Source organism: Aureococcus anophagefferens, assembly GCF_000186865.1.
Source record: "Aureococcus anophagefferens unplaced genomic scaffold AURANscaffold_4, whole genome shotgun sequence".
Classification (NCBI taxonomy): domain Eukaryota; class Pelagophyceae; order Pelagomonadales; family Pelagomonadaceae; genus Aureococcus; species Aureococcus anophagefferens.
The window spans coordinates 874,068-894,500 of NW_008705564.1; the positions used below are offsets into that span (position 1 = coordinate 874,068).

Below are 20,433 nucleotides of genomic sequence, written 5' to 3' on the forward strand. Positions count from 1 at the left end.
GTGGGGAAGACGAGTCTGACCGCCATCGAGAGCACAATCCAGGGCGATCCGGGCACTTGTTTCGTACTTCAACTTGAGTGGTTTCCTGTGTGTTGATGACAAGTTGGCGCTGAGTTCTGAGAATAGAGTGATGATGCACTCGTTCCGCGCTGCCGCGCGCAATCTCCCGAGACGCGCCGCCGCCCATCTCCGCGCCGGCGCCCATGTCCGCGTCCTCTCGTCGACGGCGGCGGCGCCCCGCCCGGCCGCCGCCGCCGACGCGGCCCCGGCCCACCCGGACCCCGTGCTCGGCCAGTTCACGGACGCGTTCCTCGGCGAGCTCGACGGCGCGTCCAAGGCGGCGTCGCCCGAGGAAAGCGCGCTCCTCCTCAAGGACCTCGTGCGCGCGGGCCACCTGCGCTTCACGCGCGGCCGCGGCGTCCGGACCCGTCGTCGACGTTCGAAACCCGTCTCGCGCGTAGGGACATGCAGGATCACCCGGAGAAGTTCTTCCTGGCGCACCGCCTCCTCACCACGGTGGGCCTCTCGGGCTTCGGCATCCGCTTCACGGTGCAGTTCAACCTCTTCGCGGGGTCGATCCTCGGCCTCGGCGGGCCGGAGCAGGTCGCGCTGCTCGACGACATGCAAGAGCGCGGCGAGCTCGGCTGCTTTTTGCTGACGGAGAAGCAGGCGGGCGTGCTCAGCGGCCTCGTCGTCGAGACGACGGCGACGTTCGACGAGTCGACGTCCGAGTTCGTTTTAGCGACGCCGAACGAGGCGGCGCACAAGAACTGGATCAGCCAGGGCTACACGGCGGAGCACGGCGTCGTCGTCGCGCGCCTCTTGATCAAGGGCGAGGACAAGGGCCCGCACGCGTTCCTCATGCGCCTCCGCGACGCGGCGTCGGGCGAGCCCATGCCCGGCGTGTCCGTCGTGGACATGGGCCTCAAGACCGTGGCCAACGATTTGGACAACGCGGCCTTTGGCTTCGACGGCGTGCGCCTGCCGCGGACCGCGCTGCTCAACAAGTTCTGCGACGTGGACGCGGACGGCGCGTACGTGCAGACGACGGACGAGAAGATGCGCATCGAGGTCATCGGCCAGCGCCTGATGACGGGCCGCATGGCCATCGCGGAGGCCGCGCTCGTCTTCGCCAAGGGTTTGCACGCGAAGACGCGGGCCTACGCGGATTCCAAGGTCTGCAACGGCTTGGCGGGCGAGGTCATGCTCTCGGACATGCCGCAGCTCAAAGCCGTGCTCGACGAGTCCGACCGCGAGCTCGACGCGGTCGTCGCCTACTGCGTCGCCGTCGAGGCGGAGCTGTCGCACTGCCTGCGCACGGGCGCGATCCCGTCGGACCTGCTCGTGGAGAAGATCGCCGTCGCGAAGATCAAGGCCATCGACGTCTCCGTGGACCGCGTGCACAAGCTCCGCCTCGAGGTCGGGTCCTACGCGCTCATGTCGAACACGGGCTTCGAGCTGGCCGACATGCTCCTCTGCTGCAAGTTCGCCGAGGGCGACACGCGCATCCTGATGCAGAAGATCGCGCGCGACCGCCTCAAGAAGCTCCAGAAGGACGGCCTCGCGGGCCTCGCGGCGGGCGTCTTCGACGAGGAGACGCGCGTCGCCTTCTCCCTCGCGCGCGTGTTGCGGGCCGCGCCGGACAAGGCCGCGGCGTGGAACGAGCAGTGGGCCGCCGTCTACGAGCTCGCGGACCTCGTCTGCGCGCGCCACCTCGCGTCCGCGGCGCCGCCGCCGGGCTTCGACGCGCCGGGCTTCCAGGAGCCCCTCGTGGACCGCTACCAGGACCGCAGCGACCGCGGCCAGCTCTGAGGACGTCGTGCGGCCTAGGCTAAGTTTCTTTTGCTTCGACGGGGATTCAACACAGGACATTAGCTATGGGACTCTCTCGATGTGATTTTTGAAGGGCCGCGGCGGATGTGGTCGGCGCGGCCCGCGGAAGTCGCGGCTTCTATATGCAGGCGGGCGGGCGAGCGGCTGTGGTCGATGATCTCGCCTACGCGAGGCCGTAGTTGAAGTTCGGGCACTCCTCGGCGTCCTCGCGCGCGCGCGTCTGGATGTCCGTGTACTGCTTGTTCGTCACGGCGAACGCGGAGCCGCGGATGCGGCCGCCGCGGTGGAGCGCGAGCTCGTCGTCGACGAAGCGGATGTCGAGCGTCCGCTGGTGCGTGTAGAGGCCCGCGTCCTGCATGGGCAGCACCCAGGCCGTCGAGTCGCTCTCGTTGTGGTGGCTGTGCCACCACCCGGGCGGCGTCACGAAGACGGCGCCCGTGGCCCAGACGCATTTGATGGGATCGATGATGTCGCCGTTGCCGTCGATCTCCTTGCCCATGAGCGTGTAGACCCTGCCCGCGGGCCACTCCGCGTGGACGGCGAGGTCCAGCGCCACCGAGTTGTGGCGGTGGGGCCGCTGGACGGACTTGGGGCCGATGGAGTTGAGCAGGCTCCAGAGCGTGTGCGTGAGCGTCTTCGTCGTCTCCTCCGTCTTGGCGTTGCCGAGGAGCACGCCGAGGCGGTTCTTGTGTTCGGCGCCCGGCGCGTGGCGGATCTCCTCGACGGTCTCCAGGAGCCGCTGGCGCGTGAAGAGCGTCGGGTCGAACTTGGCGACCGCCGGCGCGACGCCGAGGTAGTCGAGCAGGGGCTGGTCGTGGATCCAGTAGAGCGCCGCGCCGTCGTGCGCCTCCGCGGCCGAGCACTCGTGGACGAGCTGGCCGTCGGTCTTGGGCACGACGAAGAGGTCGCCCGTGTTCCACGTCACGCGGCCGTGCTCGGACGTCGTCGAGCCGCCGCCGCGGATCACGTAGTAGGCCTGGGACGTCGCGAGCGCTGCCGTCGAGATGCGCTCGCCGACGAGGACGCGCACGTACGACGCCATCAAGTTCGGGCTCGTGCACGGCGCCGCGCCGCCGATCATGGACGACAGGTCGAAGGGGATCACGCGCGTCGGGCCGGCCTCGTGCAGCGACGCCGGGTGCACGAGCACGGGGATGGCAGGCAGGTCCGGATTCGCGGCGGCGCCGTATTCGTAGATCCGCGCGGACGACTCCCAGTCCTCGGAGATGCCCTTGTCGCAGAGCATGCCGTCGGAGACGACGTGCGTCAGGCCGCGGGGCTCCTCGTCGTCCTTCTCCATCTGCTCGAGCGCGAACAGGCCGCTTGTCGAACTCGCGCGCGTCATGAGGTTCGTGCCGCTGTCGCTCCGCACGGGAGCGACGTGGAACGTGCTCATCCTGTGGCGGTTCTTCGATGTCGGGCAACAGCAGCGGAGCCTTCTTCTCGAGATCTCGCGGTGACGAGGACGCAGCTGGGATCAGTCCAACGGAAATTGCACCTTTTGTTTTGTGGCAACATCAACGACGGGAAGTTGTCCTTCAACATGGTGTTTACACGGCCTTCTTAGCCCCGCCGCCCCGCCTCACGACGGCCTCGGGCATGACCGCGGCCGCCGACGGCCCGAGCCCGCGCACCGCGAAGCCCGCGGACAGGACGAGGAGGCTCTCGACGCACGCCGCGAACGTCGACCCCTCGGACCACGCCGCGAAGACGAGGAACAGGAAGACGAAGGCGCCCGCGAGCAGCACCGCCGCGCCCGCGACGGCCGCGTTGACGAAGCGCGGCCCCAAACCCGCCCGCTCGAGGCTCGCGTCGACGATCTGCCGCTCGACCCACGTCCACGCGCGGTCGAACTCGTCGGCGTCGACGACCGCGTCGAGGTCCGCGTCCGCGTAGGCGAAGATCTGCGCGAGCTTGGCGTCGTCGAGCTCGGGCAGCGCGGCGACGGCCGCGAGCTCCCGGATCTCGTCCGCCGTCACGCCGCCCGAGTTGTTGCCGTCGAGCGCCGCGAACAGGCGCTGCGCGTCGCTGAGCTCCGACGCCGCGGACGCCTCCGCGGCCTGGATGAGCCCCGTCGCGCCGTCGACGCGCTTTTGCGTCGCCTCGCGCGCCTTCGAGTAGCTTTCGAGCGCCTCGGCGACGCGGCTCCGGAGGCGCTCGTAGATGAGGTTCTCGTGCTTCTCCGCCGCGGCCGCGAGCTGCTGCCGCAGCGCGGAGATGGACGTGCAGAGCGTGAAGAAGGCCACGGAGCGGGACGAGAGCTTCGCCGGGTCTAAGATCGCCCCGGCGAGCAGCCACACGGCGACGAGGAACGCGTAGAAGAGGACGAGGAACGCCGCGCCGACGCACAGCACCGCGAAGACGAGGCGCACGCAACTCACCAAACGCTCCGGCGCGGGCGGCAGGTAATAAATCCCGTCGCCCGCGTAGTGGAAGTACACGCGCGCCACCGCCGCCAGGAAGTAGAGCCCCGCGTAGGCGGCGACGAATGCGGACGCGAAGACGCGCGCGTCGCCCGAGAGCACGAAATCCTCGACCAACGTCGCGTCGTAGATGGACCAGAAGCGCTCCGCGCCGTCGCCGACGACGGCGGCCCAGAGCTTGCTGTGGCGCAGCTGCAGGTGCATGGCCACGGAGCAGAGCAGGACGATGGGCACGACGAGGCACGCAAAGTGCGCGACGGCCGTCAGGACGTGCTCGACGTAGAAGGAGCCCGACAGCTTGAGCTTCTTGCCGCCCGCGGCGAAGTTGCGCAGCCGCAGCCCGTCGACGCTCAGCTTCATCTCCGTCTCCACGGCCAGGTCGAACTCGTCGGCCAGCCAGCCGAGGTGCTCGCGGAGGTCCACGGCGGGCAGCCCCGCGTCGCGCCGGTGCGCGTTGAACTCGCCCACGAGGCCCTTGCGCCGCCCCAGGGCGCCGTCGCCGAGGACGACGGGCTCGCTGCAAATCCGCAACACCCGGTCGCCGTCGGCCTTGGCCGCCGCGGGCTCCGTGCGCTCGGCGAGGAACGCGCGGACCGCGGCCGCGTCCTGCGAGGTCGCGACCGCCGGCGCGACGTCCTCCAAACCCTCGAAGAAGGCCGCGCCCTGGGCGAAGATCGTGCCGTGGGACACGAAGGGCTTCCGCGAGCGCTTCGTCGCGGGGATCCAGGCTTTCTTCCACGCGCGGCCCCGCACCTTCGGCATCCGATGCACCTTGAAGCGGAGGTCGTGCGTCGCCACGAGGTAGCGCTGGAGCGACGGCCGGTCGACGCCCGCGTCGCTCAGGTTCTTCTTGAAGCAAAAGTCCGTGTGCGCGTGCACGAAGGTCCGGAAGCACGTCCGCGACCTGCGCGGAAATCTTCGACCCGACTTCAACGTGCGCGCACGCGACGGTTTCGTCCCTTCGGATGTGCTTCGAGACCTCGAGGAGAGCCATCGATTCGTCCAAAAATCACCCGAATCGACTCGGCCGAGCGAGAGAATTTTCAAGTTCGGCCCCGGCTCGCCGGTTGATTGGCGCGCGGTCCGCGACGGCCGCCGCCGGAGGTCCCGCCGCGGCGACTCGTCCGCCGGCGCCACCTTGCCGCCCCCTTTGCCGCGAACTTTCATGGCGTCGGCGTCGAGGACGCAGCGCATGCGCACGAACTTGGCGCGCGCGTCGATCAAAGACCGGCGCAGCGGCGTGACGACGGCCGTGTCGACGGTCGCGAGCGGGCGCATGAGGGGCTTGACGAGGTCGAGCAGGAAGACGACGTCTTTGAGAACTAAGCCCTCGGCCCATGTCATGATGCCGCCCCAGTCCTGGAGGTCGCCGCCGTCGCCCTCCTCGTCGTCCGCGACGACCGCGTCCGCCGCGACGCCCAATTGCTTCAGCTCCGCCTCGGCCGCCGCCGCCTCCTTCGCCAGCGCCGACGCCTCCTCCTGCTCCTCGCGCTGCGCCGCGGCGTCGGCGTCGTCCGCCGCCTCCTTGAACGCGCCGGTCTTCCCATCCTCCGCGTCGTCCTCGTCGTCGTCGCGCGCGGCGGCGGCGACGTTTTTGGCGGACGTCTTCGTCAGACGCATCTGGATCTTCGACGACTGGTCCGCGAGCGTCTGCATGGCGCTGAGGTAGCGCGACCCGACGACGAGGGCGTAGAGCGTCGCGAAGAACGCGAGGGCGATCGACGCGTAGAACGCGTGCCAGCCCCGTCCCCGCATGACCGTCCGCGAAAAGTCGGCCGACGCGTAGGCGCCGTCCGCGTAGGCGTACGCGTCGAGGCGGGGGCGGTCGAGGAGCGCGTTGCGCTTGCGCACGCGCACGAGCTGGCCCTTCAGGTAGGGCTGGCCCGACGGGGTCAAAATCTTCGCCAGCTCCTCGTAGACCTGCCCGCGGACGTCGGCGTCGGAGACGCCGGCCGCGGAGCACGCGTCGCCGTTCGTCAGGCGCACGCGGTAGCGCGCCACGCGCGGCCGGATGACCTCGAAGCTCAGCGCCTCCAACGTCGGCGGCGGCAGTTCGAGATAGACCTCGTTGGACGCCCAGATCCAGCGGTCGCCGGGCCACGACGGCCCCGCCGGCACGTCGATGACGGCGAAGACGTCCGACCGGGCCAGGAAGGCGCCGTAGCGCTTCGCGATCTTCTGCAGCTTGACGACGTCCTTCTCCAAGAGGTGGACGCCGGGCAGCGTGCCCTCGGCCGGCGCGACGTAGCGCGTGCCGTTGACCGCGTCGCCCATCCTGAAGTCGACGCGGAGCTCGCCCTCGACGACGTCGACCGTGTACGCGCGCGAGACGCCCGACGACCCGTCCGTGCGGTTCGCGCGCGTCGCCGCGAGGTGGCGGTAGGCGTAGGGCGCCAGCTCCGTGTAGTTGGCGTCGCCGAGCGCGCTTCCGAGGCTCGACGCGGCCATCTGCGTCAGGAGGGTCCCGTCGCCCGCGTCGAAGACGACGGCCGCCGCGGACGACGCGGAGGAGTAGCGCGGGCAGCCCGACCCCAGGCACGCGCCGAGCGCGTCGACGCCGGCCTTGAACTCCGCCTGCGTGACGTAGCCGTTCGCGTCGCCGTCGTAGTGCCGCTGCGCGGAGGCCGCGGACGGCGCGTCCGCGGCCTCGGCGACCGCCGGCGCGTCGGCGCCGTGCGCGAGCGCGAAGCACGTCTTCTTGTTGACGCTCCGGTAGGCCACGGCGAGGTCGTCGACGACGTCGCGCGACTCGGCGATGGCCACGGAGCCCCGCGTCGACTTGACCCGGCAGGATCCGCCGCCCTGGCCCAGATCGCTGTCGGCGATCGCCACGGAGCCGTCCGTCGTCGAGATCTTCGCCGCGCCGGCGACGGCCACGCCCTTGAGGGACACGTCGAAGTTGCCCGAGACGTCGAGGCTCGCGAGCGCGACGTTTTCCACGCGGACCGTCAGGTGGTCCGCGGGGTCGGACCTGGGCAGGAAAAGGGTGCGAAATTCCCAACTTCAAAGGCTCCTATCTCGGTCGTTTTCCGCTCGTTTCGGCTGATTTTTGGACGAGCGATCATCTCTCGGAGCGTTCTCGAAACGTGGGTGCTGATTCCGAAACGCGCGCGCGCGGAACACTCACGTTGAAGCGACGTTGAATCACCCTTTTCCTGCCCTGCGTCGGACGCGCCCTGGCGGACGACGAGGCGCGCGGAGTCGTCCGCGACGCGGACCCGGACCTCGCAGGTCTCGCCGCACTCGAAGAAGGGCGCGTTGTGGCAGCCGACGACGTTGCGCACGATCACCTTCCAGACCTTGGCGCCGCCGCTCCGGTAGAACCAGCGCACCTCGGCCCAATGCCAGATCCAGCGCTCGACGTCGACCTCGCTCCGCGGCCCGGACTCGACGCGCACGTCGCAGCCCGCCACCTCGACGTAGAGCGCGTCGCCGCCCGTGACGTAGCGCTCCGCCGGCGTCGTCGCCCGGCTCGCGCCGTAGAAGATGATGCTGCCGAAGTAGAGCAGCGTCGTGAGCGCAAACAGCGTCGCCGTGCGCGTCATGCGCAGCCGATTCGTGCCGTCGCCGACGGTGTCCGCCGACGCCGCGGCCGGGGCGGGCTTCTTCTCGACCATGGTCGCGAGCGGGCTGCTTCGCGAGATTCGCAGCGCGCGGACGAGGCTTGCTTCTCACGCGCACAACATCGTTAAGCAACCGGCACAGGGATGTTGAACATATGCTGAAGTGCATCTTTGCCCCATATCTCATTATGGCATCGACGATGCTCGAGGCGCTCCAGACGGCTGCTTGAGGCTGGCTCGACGAGCTCTCTTTGAGCGTGCATAGAACCATGGACCGCGAGCCGACGCTCTGGGAGCGGCAGCTGCAAAAGCAGACCGCCACGGGCGTCGAGGCCGCGCTCGCGTCCCTCGAGAAACGCCCGGTCGTGGCGACCTGCACGACCCCCGCCTGCGCCGGCGAGCTCCTCGCGGCCTTCGCCGCGTCGCGCGCGCGGCCGCTGGCCTTCGTCGTCGTCCGCGCCGACGCGTTTCGCACCGCGCGCGAGCTCGCGGCGCGGCTCGCCGGCCGCGGCCCGCGCGTGCTCGCCGCCGCGCGCGGCGCGGCTGCGGCCGAGGCCGTCGCCGACGACGGCTTCGCCGAAATCGCGCGCGCGGCGCCCGACGACGAGGCCGTCGCGCTCGCGCTCCGCGAGGCCCTGCCGCGCAAGCCCGCGTCGGCGCCCGCGGGCGACGTCGTCGTCGCCGACGCCGCCTGGCTCCGGGCCGTGCTCCTCGGCGCCGCCGCGGCGGCCTACGACGGCGCCGCGCTGCGGGCCGCGCCCGCGGCCTTCGCGGCCGACGCGCTCGCCGACGACGCGGCGTCGGCGTGCGCGACGCTGCTCCGCGCGTCCAACGCGGACCGGGCGGTCCTCGCGATCTTCGCCGACGCCAGGGCAGGAGGACAAGGGTGATTCAATGTCGCTTCAACGTGAGTGTTTCGCGCGCGCGCGTTCTAGAAAAAGCATCCACGCTTCGAGACCATTCCGAGAGATGATCGCTCGTCCAAAAATCAGCCGAAACGAGTGGAAACCGGCCGAGCTAGGAGCCTTTGAAGATGGGAATTTCGCACTCTTGTCCTGCCCAGGCCGACGCCGCGGCCGGCAAACCCTGCCGGAAGTGGCTCGACGCGACCGCCGCGACGGTGCGCCCGCGCGACGCGCCGCCGCGCCTCTGCGTGCTCCCCCGGGGCGGCGCCGCGCCCCTGGACGTGCGCGGGCCGAGCCGCGCCGACGCGCCGGCGGAGGCGCCCTGGCTCCGCGCGCTGTCGCTCCGGGACCGCGGCGGCGGCGACGGCGACGACGACGCCGTCGCCGCGGCGCTCCACTTCGTCGCCGTGGCGCGGGCGCGGCCCGGCCGGCGGCCGCCGCCCGTGGTAGTGTACGTGGAAAACGGAGAACGAGCGGAGCGGCTCGCGGCGCGCCTCGCGGCGGAGCTCGCGCGGAGCGGCGACGCCGACGCCGGAAGTTTAGCGGCGCTCGCGGCCGCGGCGCGGGCCCGCGGCGCGCCGAAGCACGCCGTCGCCGCGGCGCTGGCGGAGGTCGCCCGGGGCGCGGCGGCCTGGCACGGCGGCGCGCCGCGGTGGCGCCGCGAGCTCGTGGAGATCAGGGCAGCAAAAGAGAGCGAAATTCCCAACTTCAAAGGCTCATATCTCGGCCGGTTTCCACTCGTTTCGGCTGATTTTTGGACGAGCGATCATCTCTCGGAGCGCTCTCGAAGCGTGGATGCTTTTTCCGGAACGCGCGCGCGCGGAACACTCACGTTGAAGCGACGTCGAATCACCCTTTTCCCGCCCAGGTGGAGATCGCGGCGTCGGAGCGGCTCGCGGCGGCCGTCGTCGCGACGGCCGGCTTCCCGCGGCGGTTCCCCCGCGCGGTCGTCGCCTGCGCGCCCCGCGGCGGCCTCGAGGCCTACGAGAGCCTGGCGGCGCCGGCCTTCGACGGCGGCGAGGCCGTCGCGTGCCACGTCCTCGGCGACGAGCCGCGCGCGTTCTGGGACCGGTGGCGCGCGGAGGCGTGGCTCGGCGCGCCGGCGCCGAAGCCGCGAGACGCGCCCCTCTTCCCGGCGCCGCGGCTCTTCCTCGCGACGACGCTCCGCGCCCTCGCGTCGACGGGGCGGCCGGAGGTGGCCCGGGACCTCGCGGACGCGTCGCTCGCCGCCGCAGCCGACGCCGCCGACGCGAAGGTCCTCAAGCGCCACGCGGAGGACCTCGACGACGCGGCGCCGGCGGCGTCGCCGGCGGACGAGCGGACCTGCGTCGCCGAGCGCCTGCGGGCGCTCGCGCGGCGCGCGCAGCGGCCGTTCCTGCGGCGCGGCCGCGTCGGCCGCGTCGACCGGGGCGGGAAACGGGCGCGACATTCCCAACTGCAAAGGCTCCTAGCTCGGCCGTTTCCCACTCGTTTCGGCTGATTTCTGGACGAGCGATCATCCCTCGGAGCGTTCTCGACGCGTGGATGCTTTTCCTGGAACGCGCGCGCGCGGAACACTCACGTTGAAGCGACGTCGAATCACCCTTTTCCCGCCCAGGCGTCGACGGCGCGCGCTGGTGCGTCGTCCTCGCGGACGAGGTCGCCAGGGACGGCGCCGTCGCCGCCGTCGCCGAGGTCGCGCCGGGGGCGGCCTGGCGGCCCGAGCGCGTGCCGCTCGAGCGGCTGCGCCTCGCGGCGCTCGTCGTCGCCGTCGCGGCCGAGCCGGAGCGGCCCGCGGCGCTCGACGCCGCGCGGCGCGCGGTCGCCGAGGCGCTGGAGGCGCTGCGCGGCGACGGGGCCAAAAAGAAGAAGCGCAAGCGGCCGGCGGCGATCCCCTTCCTCGACGCGCTCGGCGCCGTCGAGATAACGCGCGAGCCCGACCGCACGGCGGCGGCCGCGCTCGCCGCGCGCCTCGCGGCGCTGGACGAGGCCCTGGGCGGGGCCGCGGCCGCCGACGAATTGAGCCTCGAGGACCGCGCGGCCCTCGAGCGCCGCGTCGTCGCGCGCCACGCGGCGGACGCGCAGCGGTCCGCCGCCAAGGACCGCGGCGACGCGAGCCGCGGCTGCGGCCGGGGCCTCAAGGCCCTGAAAAAGCTCGGCTTCGCCGGCGGCGCCCGGGGCACAGCGCTCCTCGGCCTCCTCGCCGCCTGGCCCGTCGGCGGCGACGACCGGCGGCCGCTCGCGGCGCTCGTCGCCGCGGCGCCGGACGGCGCGGCGTCGCCGCTCGCGGATTTAGGGCCGGCCGCGCTCGTGTTCGTCGCCGCGGGCCTCGCGCGCGCGCCGGACGAGGCGCCGGAGGCGGCCTTCTCGTCCCTCGCGGCGCCGGCGCCCGACGCGCCCGTCGACCGCTCCGAAGCGTCGGCGTTGACCGCGGCGCGCGGCGCCGTCGACGGCGCCGCGCGCGCGGTCGCGCGCGCCTGCGCGCCGTCCGGGGGCCTCGTCGCCGAGGAGCTCTTCGCCCGGTCCCTCGCGCCCGCGGGCCCCGCGGCCGCGGTCGCGCGCGTCGCCGCCGGCGCGACGGTCGCGCGCGCCGCCACGGACGCGCGCGCGGCGCCGGGGCTGCTCGCGCGGCGCGTCGCGGAGACGCGCGACGTCCTGGCGGCGCTGGGGGCGGCGGCCGCCGCCCTCGACGCGGGCGCCGTCGTCGCCGCGCTCGCGCGCGCGCGGGACGCGCTCCCGCGGGAGGGCGCGTCGCTGTACGCGCCTGGGTAAATGATTTTCGGTGATTGAGTGCAGCTCGCCCCGGATGGCACTCATGAGCTGATTTTTAACTGGCCTAAGCCACATCTGCGGGGGATGGGTGTGCGTTCGTTTCGAGCTCGACGATCGATGCCACATCTGCTGGTGACAACGCGCGAGTCGCGGCGCGGCCGCGGGAGATTGGTGACCTTTAGTCCTTGCACTCGATGCCATCAAAGTTTGGAGTCCAGTAGTTATATATATAGTTATTCAAAGATTGCGCGGTGGTCTGCGAGCTCATCTGCAGAACTTTTAGCATGGTCTCTGAACTCATCAGCTTGGCAAGGTCAATCGAAAATTTGTTGCCAATGTTGTTATCCCCAAAATGGACGCAACGATACAGCAGTGTCAATTCATTCTTTGTCCACACTTTGCTTTTGCAGACCCGCTCGATAGTAATCAAAGCCAAGAATGCCGCACTGTGTTTCAACGAACGCAGTTGGTCCATGCCCCGATGCAATACTAGATCTTGAATAGATTTATCCATTTCAGTCTGAAATGTCTCGAGAATTTTCTTGCAGCCGAGAAACGTAGCGAGCTCGTACACTTCAGTAACCACGGTGAAGATCTCATAAGGAAAGGAAAACTGTTCGCGCGTGAGCGCGTTCGCGTACATGACGCGGCACAAAGTTTCGAGGGCCGAAATTGACGACACAGTAATAGGAATCGGTTCCTCGAGAGAACAATCACGGACCAGCGTCGAATTCGTAGCGAGAATAAGACGGTTCACACGAAGAGAGCCCGATCCATTCGACATTTCCAGCGTCAAATCCGGCTCGAAGTCAGCACAATTTTCCCACGGCTTCTTCCCGGCCCGAGGCGCCCCGGCTTTCTTCACGACCGTCTCGTTCGACATAGTTAATCTACAGGGGGCGGCGGTCGACGCGCCAGATTCTCGTCAAATATCCGACCCTCTGTGCGAGACTGTGGACTCTCGAGCTTTGGCGACCGCTCAGTCTCAGACGGGGCTTTTGCCGGGCGCCTGGCAACCTTCGTCGCAAGCGTCGTCGCACAGCTCAGCCAAATTGCGACTCGTAGCTGGTCGCGGCTTGTCGCGCATCCTCTACACCGTCGTGCGTGACGCAGGAACACGATGCTCGTCGTGCTCGCGCTCGTCGCCGCCGCCGTGCCGACGCGCGTATCGGCCGCATGCGAAGTCGAGCCGTGGAGCGAGTGGTCGTCGTGCGAGCCCAAGACGAGATTCTCGGGATGCGAGTACGCGGCGGGCGCGCCAGCGTGGCGGGCGCCGCCGGTAAGCGCCGCCGTGAATCAAAAAGCGACTCCGAACCTTCGGGGCCCGGACAACGCGGCCGCGGTAGAGAAGATGATGATGAAGATGAAACGCCAGGGCGAGGCCATGGCGCGCGCGTCCGCCGAGTGCGAGGACACGGACAACGGCGCGACGGACCGAGACGGCGACGGTTGCGCCGAATACCAGGGCAACCCAAGTTGGTGCGGCAACTACGACGACGACGACTTCTCCTCCAACGTTATGTGTTGCGCGTGCAAACCCATCGAACGGGGCCCGGCGACGTGCGAGGACGGCGACGCCGACGGCTTCGGGTGTCTCGGCGTGGACCTCGAGAGCTGGACGCCCATCGCCCGGCTCGGCCCGAGCGCGAGCAGGCCGTCGTTGACCAACGACAACTGGGGCTGGACCTCGGCGGAGGGCCGCGAATGGGCGCTGCAGTGCGCGGACAACGGCGTCGCGTTCGTGGACCTCGGGTGCCCCTCCTGCGACCCGCCCGTGGCCGCCGCGGAGGCCGTCGAGGACTTTGTCGAGACGGCGACGTGGAGGAGCGACTGGCGCGACCTCAAGGTCTACGACCACTACGCTCTCATCGTCTCCGAAGCTGCCGGTCACGGGCTCCAAATCTTCGATTTGGAGCGGCTGGACCCGTCGCACGCGCGCCACGACAAGGACGGCGACGGCTTCTACGACCCGGACGCGCGCACAACCTTCGGGGGCTCGCTCGGCTCCGCGCACAACGTCGTCGTCAACGAGGAGACGGCGCGCGCCTACGCCGTCGGCGTCGAGGGCGCCACCGGCTCGAGCACCTGCAACGGGGGCCTCCTCGGCGTCGACATCCGCGACCCGACGATGCCGAAGTGGCTGGGCTGCCTCTTCGACGACGCGTACGTGCACGACGCGCAGTGCGTCGTCTACCGGGGCCCGGACGTCGAGCACTTCGGCCGCGAGATCTGCTTCCTCTCCACGGAGAGCGAGGTGCGCATCGTCGACGTCACGGACGCGAGCGACGGCGGGGGCGACGTCACGCTGTCGCTGCTGGCGTACGAAGGCGCCGAGTACGCGCACCAGGGCTGGCTCACCTGCGACCACACGACCCTCTTCGTGGACGACGAGCTCGACGAATATTACGATGGTGTCGGGACGAAGACCTTCGTACTTGATGTCGCGGATCTGGACGCGCCGCGCGTCCGCTTCGTGCACACGGCGGACGCGGCCTTCATCGACCACAACCAGTACGTCAACGGCGCGTTCCTCTATCAGGCCAACTACGCCGGCGGCCTGCGCATCCTGGACATCTCGAACGCGGAGCTCGACGGCGGGGAGCTCGTCGAGGTCGCGCACTTCGACCTGGTGCCGTCGAAGCAAGGAAACTCGTGGGACGGCGCCTGGAACGTGTACCCGTTCCTGGCGAGCGGCCGCGTCGTCGTCAACGAGATGAACTCGGGCATGGCGATCGTAAAGCCGACGGGCTTGCTGGTGGAGACGCGGTCGCGGCGCGTGACGGCCCGGAGCGCCGACGACGTCTGCCCGAACTTGTTCCAGGAGCGCTCCTGCGCGGCGGCGACGGAACCGACGACGGCCGAGCCGACGACGGCGCCGACGGCTGCGCCCTCGACGGCGCCGACGGCTCCGCCCTCGACGGCGCCGACGGTCAAGCGACGCGCCTGGCCAAGCCCACCGACGCGCCGTCGGCCAAGCCCACCGACGCGCCGTCGGCCAAGCCCACCGACGCGCCGTCGGCCAAGCCCACGGCCAAGCCCACCGACGCGCCGTCGGCCAAGCCCACGGCCAAGCCCACGGGCCCCGCGCCGTCGGCCAAGCCCACGGCCAAGCCCACGGGCCCCGCGCCGACGGCCAAGCCCACGGCCGCGCCGAGTCCCGCGCCGAGTCCCGCGCCGGTCGGCGACGCCGGAGAGTTCGGCGAGGGCGACGGTGATTTCACGGCGAGCTGCGCGTCGTATGGGAGAAAGCGCAAGTGCCCGGAAAGCTGCAAATGGAAGAACGGGAAGTGCAAAGCCATCAAAGCTGACAAGTGCGCGGGCAAGAAAAAAAGCAAATGCCAGGCAAAGAAAGCCTGCGAGTGGGCCGACAAGCAGTGCCAGATAAAATGCCAAACACTCAAGAAGGGGAAAGACTGCAAGGCGCACCGTACATCCTGCAAGTGGAAGAACAAAGCCAAGAAATGCCGCGCGCGGTAGAAACGTAGTCGCCCCAAAACGCGGTCCTGTATGTAGAACCGATTAAACGCCGCTAAGACGCGGCCTTGGCCGAGAGCTGCTTGCGGACGAGGTCCGCGTACTCCGAACACTCCTGAAGGAGCGCGTCGTGCGCGCCGGCCCGGAGCACGACGCCGTTCGCGACGAGCGCGATGACGTCGGAGTGGACGATGGTCGACAGGCGGTGGGCCACGGTGAGGGACGTGCGCCCGACGCAGAGCTCGTCGATGGCCGCCTGGACGACGGCCTCGGACTCCGCGTCCAGGGCCGACGTCGCCTCGTCGAACAACAAGATCCGCGGCTTCGCGAGGAGCGCGCGCGCGATGCAGACGCGCTGCGTCTGGCCGCCCGAGAGCCGGACGCCGCGCTCGCCGACGAGCGAGTCGTAGCCGTCCGGGAACGCTTGCGTGAAAACGTGCGCGTTCGCGGCCTTGGCGGCCGCGACGACGGCGTCCATGTCCGGCCTCGGCGCGCCCCGGACGAGCGCCGAGTAGGCGACGTTGTCCGCGATGGACCCGGAGAAGAGCGCGGGCACCTGGGCGACCAGGGCGAGCTTCACGCGGAGCTCCGCGGGCTCGAAGTCGGCCACGTCGACGCCGTCGAAGCGCACCGAGCCGCCGGACACGTCGTAGAACCGCGCCAGCAAATGCAACAGCGTCGTCTTCCCGCCCCCCGACGCGCCCACGAAGGCCGCGCGCGTCCGCGCGGGCACGACGAGCGACGCGCCGCGGAGCACCTCGACGCCGGGCCGCGCCGCGTACGCGAAGACGACGTCCCGGAACTCGCAGGACGCCGCGTCGTCGCTCGCGAGCGCCGCGGCGACGGCCCGCGTCGGCGAAGCGCCCGTGCGGTTCGGGATGCCCGACGGGTGGTCGATGATGGCGAAGACCTCGACGGACGCGCCCAAGGCCTCCATGACGCCCGCGCCCGTCTGCGCGAGCACGCTCAGCGACGTCGTGATGGCCAGCAGCAGCATCACAAAAGCGACGAGCTCGCCCGTCGTCATATCGCCGCGAATGACGAGGAGGCCGCCGTAGTACCAGACGCCCAGCACCGACGCGTAGCCGAACGCCGCCGTCATCGTGATGAAGAGCGCCTGGACCGCGGCCTGCTCGAGGCCCACGCCGAGCGCCGCGGGCTTCTCGGCGCCGCCGCGCGCGTCCGGGTCGCCCACGGCGCGGCGGTAGCGCGCCACCTCGTAGTCCTCGGCGCCGAAGGACCGGACGACTCTCAAATTCGAGAGCACCTCCTGCGCGACGGCGCCCGCGTCCGCGAGCGCGGCCTGGTACCGCGTCGCGAGCCTCTTGATCACGGACACGCAGACCATGGTCACCATGGTCATGAAGGGCACGACGGACAGCGCGACGAGCGTGAGGCGCCAGGACGTGAGGAAGAGCAGGCCGAGGCTCACGACCGCCGACAAGGCGGACCGGAGCGCGAGCGACACGGTCTCCGTCGCCGCGGCCTGGAGCTTCGTCGTGTCGCTCGAGAGCCGGTTCAACAGGTCGCCGACGCGGCGGTCGTCGAACCAGGCGACGTCCTGCGCGAGCATGGCCCCGAACAGCTTCCCCCGGAGCCGCGCGACGACCTTCTGGCCCGACGCGTTGAAGACGTACGACCGCGCGGCCGTGAACACGAGCGACGCGGCGACGATGCCGCCGAGCTCGACGCAGGCCGCCGTGAAGCGCTTCTGGCGCGCCGCGTGGGGCGCGTCGGACCCGACGGCGTCGACCATGCGCCCGAAGAGCACGGGGAGCAGCGCTTGCGCCAAAACGGCGAGGAGCAGCGCGACCGTCGCGCCGCCCATCGCGGGCCACTCGGGCCGCGACAGCGCGAGCACGCGCGAGAAGCCCGCGGCGCGCTCCTTCGGCGCGTCTTCTTCGCCGCCGAGGAGCGCCGTCTCGAGGTCGCCGCGCTTCGTCCGCGTCCGCAGGTTCCGCGCCGCGGCGAGCGCCGCGGCCTCGGCGACTCCAAAACTCCAGCCGACGGCCGCGGCGGCGACGACGACCGCCGGCGCGGCGCGGAAGCTCGGGCGGCAGGCGAGCACGGCGACGACGGCGACCGTCGCGGCCGTCACGGCCGCCGCGCCCGGCGCCTCGCGGCGCGCGCGCGCGGCGGCGGCGGCGGCGGCGACGCGCGCGCACGCGAAGAGGACGACGACGTCCGGGTTCGACGACGTGGCGGGGTTCGCGAGGGCGAAGGCGTGCGCCGCGAACCAGAGCACGGCGGAGACGACGGCGTCGGCGCCGACGAGGCCGGCGAGGAGCGCGCGCATCGGCGCGATTGGTGGGGGCTCTACCGACGACTCCATTGCAACGCGGGTCTCTGGGCAGCAAATCAACAGATGACGCGGTCGATGGGTAGTAAGCTCAACCGATGACGCGGTCGATGGCAGAAAGCGCAGCACCTCGATGTGTTCTCTTCGACGTGGATGATGAGGAGCAGGGGATTTGAACTCGGCTCATCGACCTCACTTTCGCCTCAGCCAATCGGCGAGCGCCTTCCAGGGGGCATGGACAGCTAGCCCTTCATCCTAGCTAGCGTCGCATCGTGAGACAATGGCCCGCCTGCAGTCCTACCCGCTCCCCGTGCGCGTCTGCCTCGCGGTCCTGGACCTGTGCTGGGCGCTGGCGACGCTCGAGCTGCGGCGCATTTTCGACCTGCTGCTGCTGCTCGCGCGCGTCAAGCTCCACGGCCGGCGCGTGAGCCGCGCCGGCGCGACGAAGTGGAACGTGCTCGTCGAGTGGCGGCGCGCCGTCGCCGAGGCGCCGCGGGCCGTGGCCATCGCGCGCGCGGAGGACCGCGCGAGCCCCGCGCGGCTCACGTACGCGGAAGTCGACGCGCTCAGCGACGAGTTCGCGGAGTGGATAAAGCGAACGGAGCCCGGCGGCGCCGGCGCCGTGGCCCTGCTCATGGGCAACTCCTGCGCGTTCCTCGTCGCCTGGCTCGGCGTCGCCAAGGCGGGCCGCGCCGCGGCGCTCGTCAACTGCACGTTGCGCGGCGACGCGCTCGCGCACGCGCTCGGCGGCGCGCTGGGCGCCGCGCGCGCGACGCTCTGCGTCGCCGACGCGGACCTCCTGGACGTCGCCGCGGCCGCGCTGGGCGGCGGCGGCCGCGCGTTTGCGGTTGATGGTATTGGTGGGCCCGCGGTGAACGCGACGACGCCGGAGGCCGGCGCGGCCGCCGCGCCGCTGACGGCGCGGCGGCCCCGGAGCGGCGAGGGCCTGGACCGCCTCGACGACGCGCCGCTCCTCGACGAAGGCGACGACGCGCCGCCGCCGGAGCCCTGGGCGCGGCGCCTCTGGCGCCGGTGGACCGCGAAAGAAGCGGCGGCGGCGCCGGGCGAGCCCGGCTGGGACGACGTGCTGGCCTACATCTACACGTCGGGCACGACGGGGCTCCCGAAGGCGGCGCGGATCACGCACGGCCGCGCCTGGTCCGGCGGCACGGTCTGCGCGTCGCTCTGCCGCCTCGCGCCGGGCGACCGCTTGTACAGCCCGCTGCCGCTGTTCCACGCTACCGCGGGGCTGCTCGGCCTCTGGGGCTGCGTGCGCGCGCGCGCGGCGCTCGTCGTGCGGCGCAAGTTCTCGGCGCGCCTCTTCGCGTCGGACTGCGCGCGCTGCGGCGCCGCGGGCTGCCTCTACGTCGGCGAGCTCGCGCGGTTCGTCGTCGACGCCGCGGGCGAGGCGTCGCCGCGGTCCGACGCGGTGGCGCTGCGCTTCGCGTTCGGCAACGGCATGCCGCGCGACGGCACCTGGCGCGACTTCGAGCGCGTGCTCCACATCGAGCGCGTCATCGAGTTCTACGGGTCGACGGAGGGCAACGTGAACCTCTTCAACAACCTGGGCCGCGTCGGCGCGGTCGGCATCATGCCGCGCGCGCTCATGCCCGTCTACCCCGTCTTCGTCGCGCGGCTCGCGGAGGTCGGCGACGAGGAGGCGGCGGCGGCGCCCGTGCTGCGGCGCGACGCCGACGGTCTCTGCGAGTTCTGCGAGCCCGGCGAGGTCGGCGAGCTGCTCGGGCGCGTCGACGCGCGCGACCCGAGCCGGCGCTTCGACGGCTACGCGGACGCGGCCGCGACGTCCCGCAAGCTCGCGGAGCACGTCAAGCGGCGCGGCGACGTCTACTTCCGCTCCGGCGACCTCGTGTCCTTCGACCGCCTGGGCTTCCTCTACTTCGCGGACCGCGCGGGCGAGACGTTCCGCTGGAAGGGCAGGACAAGAGAGCGAAATTCCCAACTTCAAAGGCTCATATCAAGGCCGTTTTCCGCTCGTTTCGGCTGATTTTTGGACGAGCGATCATCTCTCGGAACGGTCTCGAAGCGTGGATGCTGTTTTTGGAACGCGCGCGCGCGGAACACTCACGTTGAAGCGACGTTGAATCACCCTTTTGCTGCCCAGGTTCCGCTGGAAGGGCGAGACCTGCTCGACGTGCGAGGTCGCGGCCGCGGTGCTCAAGGCCGCGCCGGACGTCGTCGCGGAGTGCGCCGTCTACGGCGTCAAGGTGCCGGGCAAGTGCCTGCACCTCGGCCGCTGCGGCTGCGCCGCGGTCGTGCTACGGGCCGACGCGCCGCGCGACTGGCCCGCGCGGCTCTTCTCCGCGCTCGAAACGGCGGGCCTGCCGCCCGCGGCGCTGCCGGGCTTCCTCCGCCGACGGGACGCGCTGCCCACGACGGCGACGCACAAGTACGTCACGCGCAAGCTCGCGGCCGACGCCCTCGACGGCGCCGCGGAGGGCGCGCTCTACGTACGCGACGCGGGCAACGGCACCTACGCGCCCTTCGACGCGGCCGCGCGCGCGGCGGTGGAGCGCGGCGACTGGCGGCTCTAGCTAACCCTTACGCTTCTTCTTCGCCATGACGGTGGCGAAGTCGGCGACGTCGAAGTCGACGGTGACCTGGTCGCGCGCGGGCTTGCGCTTCTTGCCCTTGGCGGTCGCGTTCGCCGGCGGCTTCGCCGACGGCTTCGCCGGCGGCCGGTCCGCGGTGACGTCGACGGAGATGGCGGCGCCCTTCTTCGCGGCGCCCTTCTTCGGCGACACGGGCACGTGCTTCTTCGGCGGCGGCGCGCGCTTCGACGGCGGCGGCGGCCCGCGCTTCGCCGCCAGGGCCTCCGTCCGCTTCGGCGGCGGCGCGTCGGAGCGCTTCGGCGGCGGCGGCTCCTTCTGCGAGTGGATCTGTCGATATGGCCTCGGCGGCGGCGCGTCGGAGCGCTTCGGCGGCGGCGCGTCGGAGCGCTTCGGCGGCGGCGCGTCGGCGCGCTTCGGCGGCGGCGCTTCGGAGCGCCTCGGCGGCGGCGGTCGCGGCGACGGCGGGCGGCGGTCGCCGTCGCGCGGCGGCGGCGGGCGGCGGTCGCCGTCGCGCGGCGCGGCGCCCTCGGGCCGGCGCCGCTGCGCCGGCGCGAGCCGGGAGACGGCGACGGCCTTGGGCCGGCCCTTGAAGGTCCGCCGGCCGAACTCGACGTC

At 71.1% G+C, this 20,433-nt stretch overlaps 7 protein-coding genes across 7 annotated transcripts; 4 read left to right on the forward strand and 3 right to left on the reverse strand.

Moving 5' to 3' along the window:
* Positions 1-133: 133 nt before the first annotated feature.
* AURANDRAFT_62072 (hypothetical protein) lies at positions 134-1,812 on the forward strand (the record flags this gene model as incomplete). Its single annotated transcript, XM_009036013.1, has 2 exons — positions 134-418; positions 472-1,812. The coding sequence occupies 2 exons, from the start codon at positions 134-136 to the stop codon at positions 1,810-1,812; spliced, it is 1,626 nt and encodes a 541-aa protein (XP_009034261.1).
* A 41-nt stretch (positions 1,813-1,853) lies between these two features.
* AURANDRAFT_36501 (hypothetical protein) lies at positions 1,854-3,279 on the reverse strand (the record flags this gene model as incomplete). Its single annotated transcript, XM_009036411.1, has 1 exon — positions 1,854-3,279. One exon carries the CDS (start codon positions 3,227-3,229, stop codon positions 1,997-1,999), a length of 1,233 nt encoding a protein of 410 aa, XP_009034659.1.
* Positions 3,280-3,383: 104 nt separating this feature from the next.
* AURANDRAFT_62073 (hypothetical protein) lies at positions 3,384-7,801 on the reverse strand (the record flags this gene model as incomplete). Its single annotated transcript, XM_009036410.1, has 3 exons — positions 3,384-5,160; positions 5,347-7,227; positions 7,428-7,801. 3 exons carry the CDS (start codon positions 7,799-7,801, stop codon positions 3,384-3,386), a joined length of 4,032 nt encoding a protein of 1,343 aa, XP_009034658.1.
* Positions 7,802-8,088: 287 nt separating this feature from the next.
* AURANDRAFT_71003 (hypothetical protein) lies at positions 8,089-11,475 on the forward strand (the record flags this gene model as incomplete). Its single annotated transcript, XM_009036014.1, has 4 exons — positions 8,089-8,664; positions 8,883-9,464; positions 9,593-10,193; positions 10,322-11,475. The coding sequence occupies 4 exons, from the start codon at positions 8,089-8,091 to the stop codon at positions 11,473-11,475; spliced, it is 2,913 nt and encodes a 970-aa protein (XP_009034262.1).
* Positions 11,476-12,482: 1,007 nt separating this feature from the next.
* On the forward strand, positions 12,483-14,224 carry AURANDRAFT_36504 (hypothetical protein; the record flags this gene model as incomplete). Its single annotated transcript, XM_009036015.1, has 1 exon — positions 12,483-14,224. A coding segment is annotated over one exon (1,629 nt), but the record flags the coding sequence as incomplete, so codon positions are not given.
* Positions 14,225-15,025: 801 nt separating this feature from the next.
* Positions 15,026-16,822, reverse strand: AURANDRAFT_1009 (hypothetical protein; the record flags this gene model as incomplete). The annotated part of the gene is made up of 1 exon (XM_009035872.1): positions 15,026-16,822. A coding segment is annotated over one exon (1,797 nt), but the record flags the coding sequence as incomplete, so codon positions are not given.
* Positions 16,823-18,368: 1,546 nt separating this feature from the next.
* On the forward strand, positions 18,369-19,175 carry AURANDRAFT_5460 (hypothetical protein; the record flags this gene model as incomplete). Its single annotated transcript, XM_009035900.1, has 1 exon — positions 18,369-19,175. A coding segment is annotated over one exon (807 nt), but the record flags the coding sequence as incomplete, so codon positions are not given.
* Between the last annotated feature and the right edge of the window lie 1,258 nt (positions 19,176-20,433).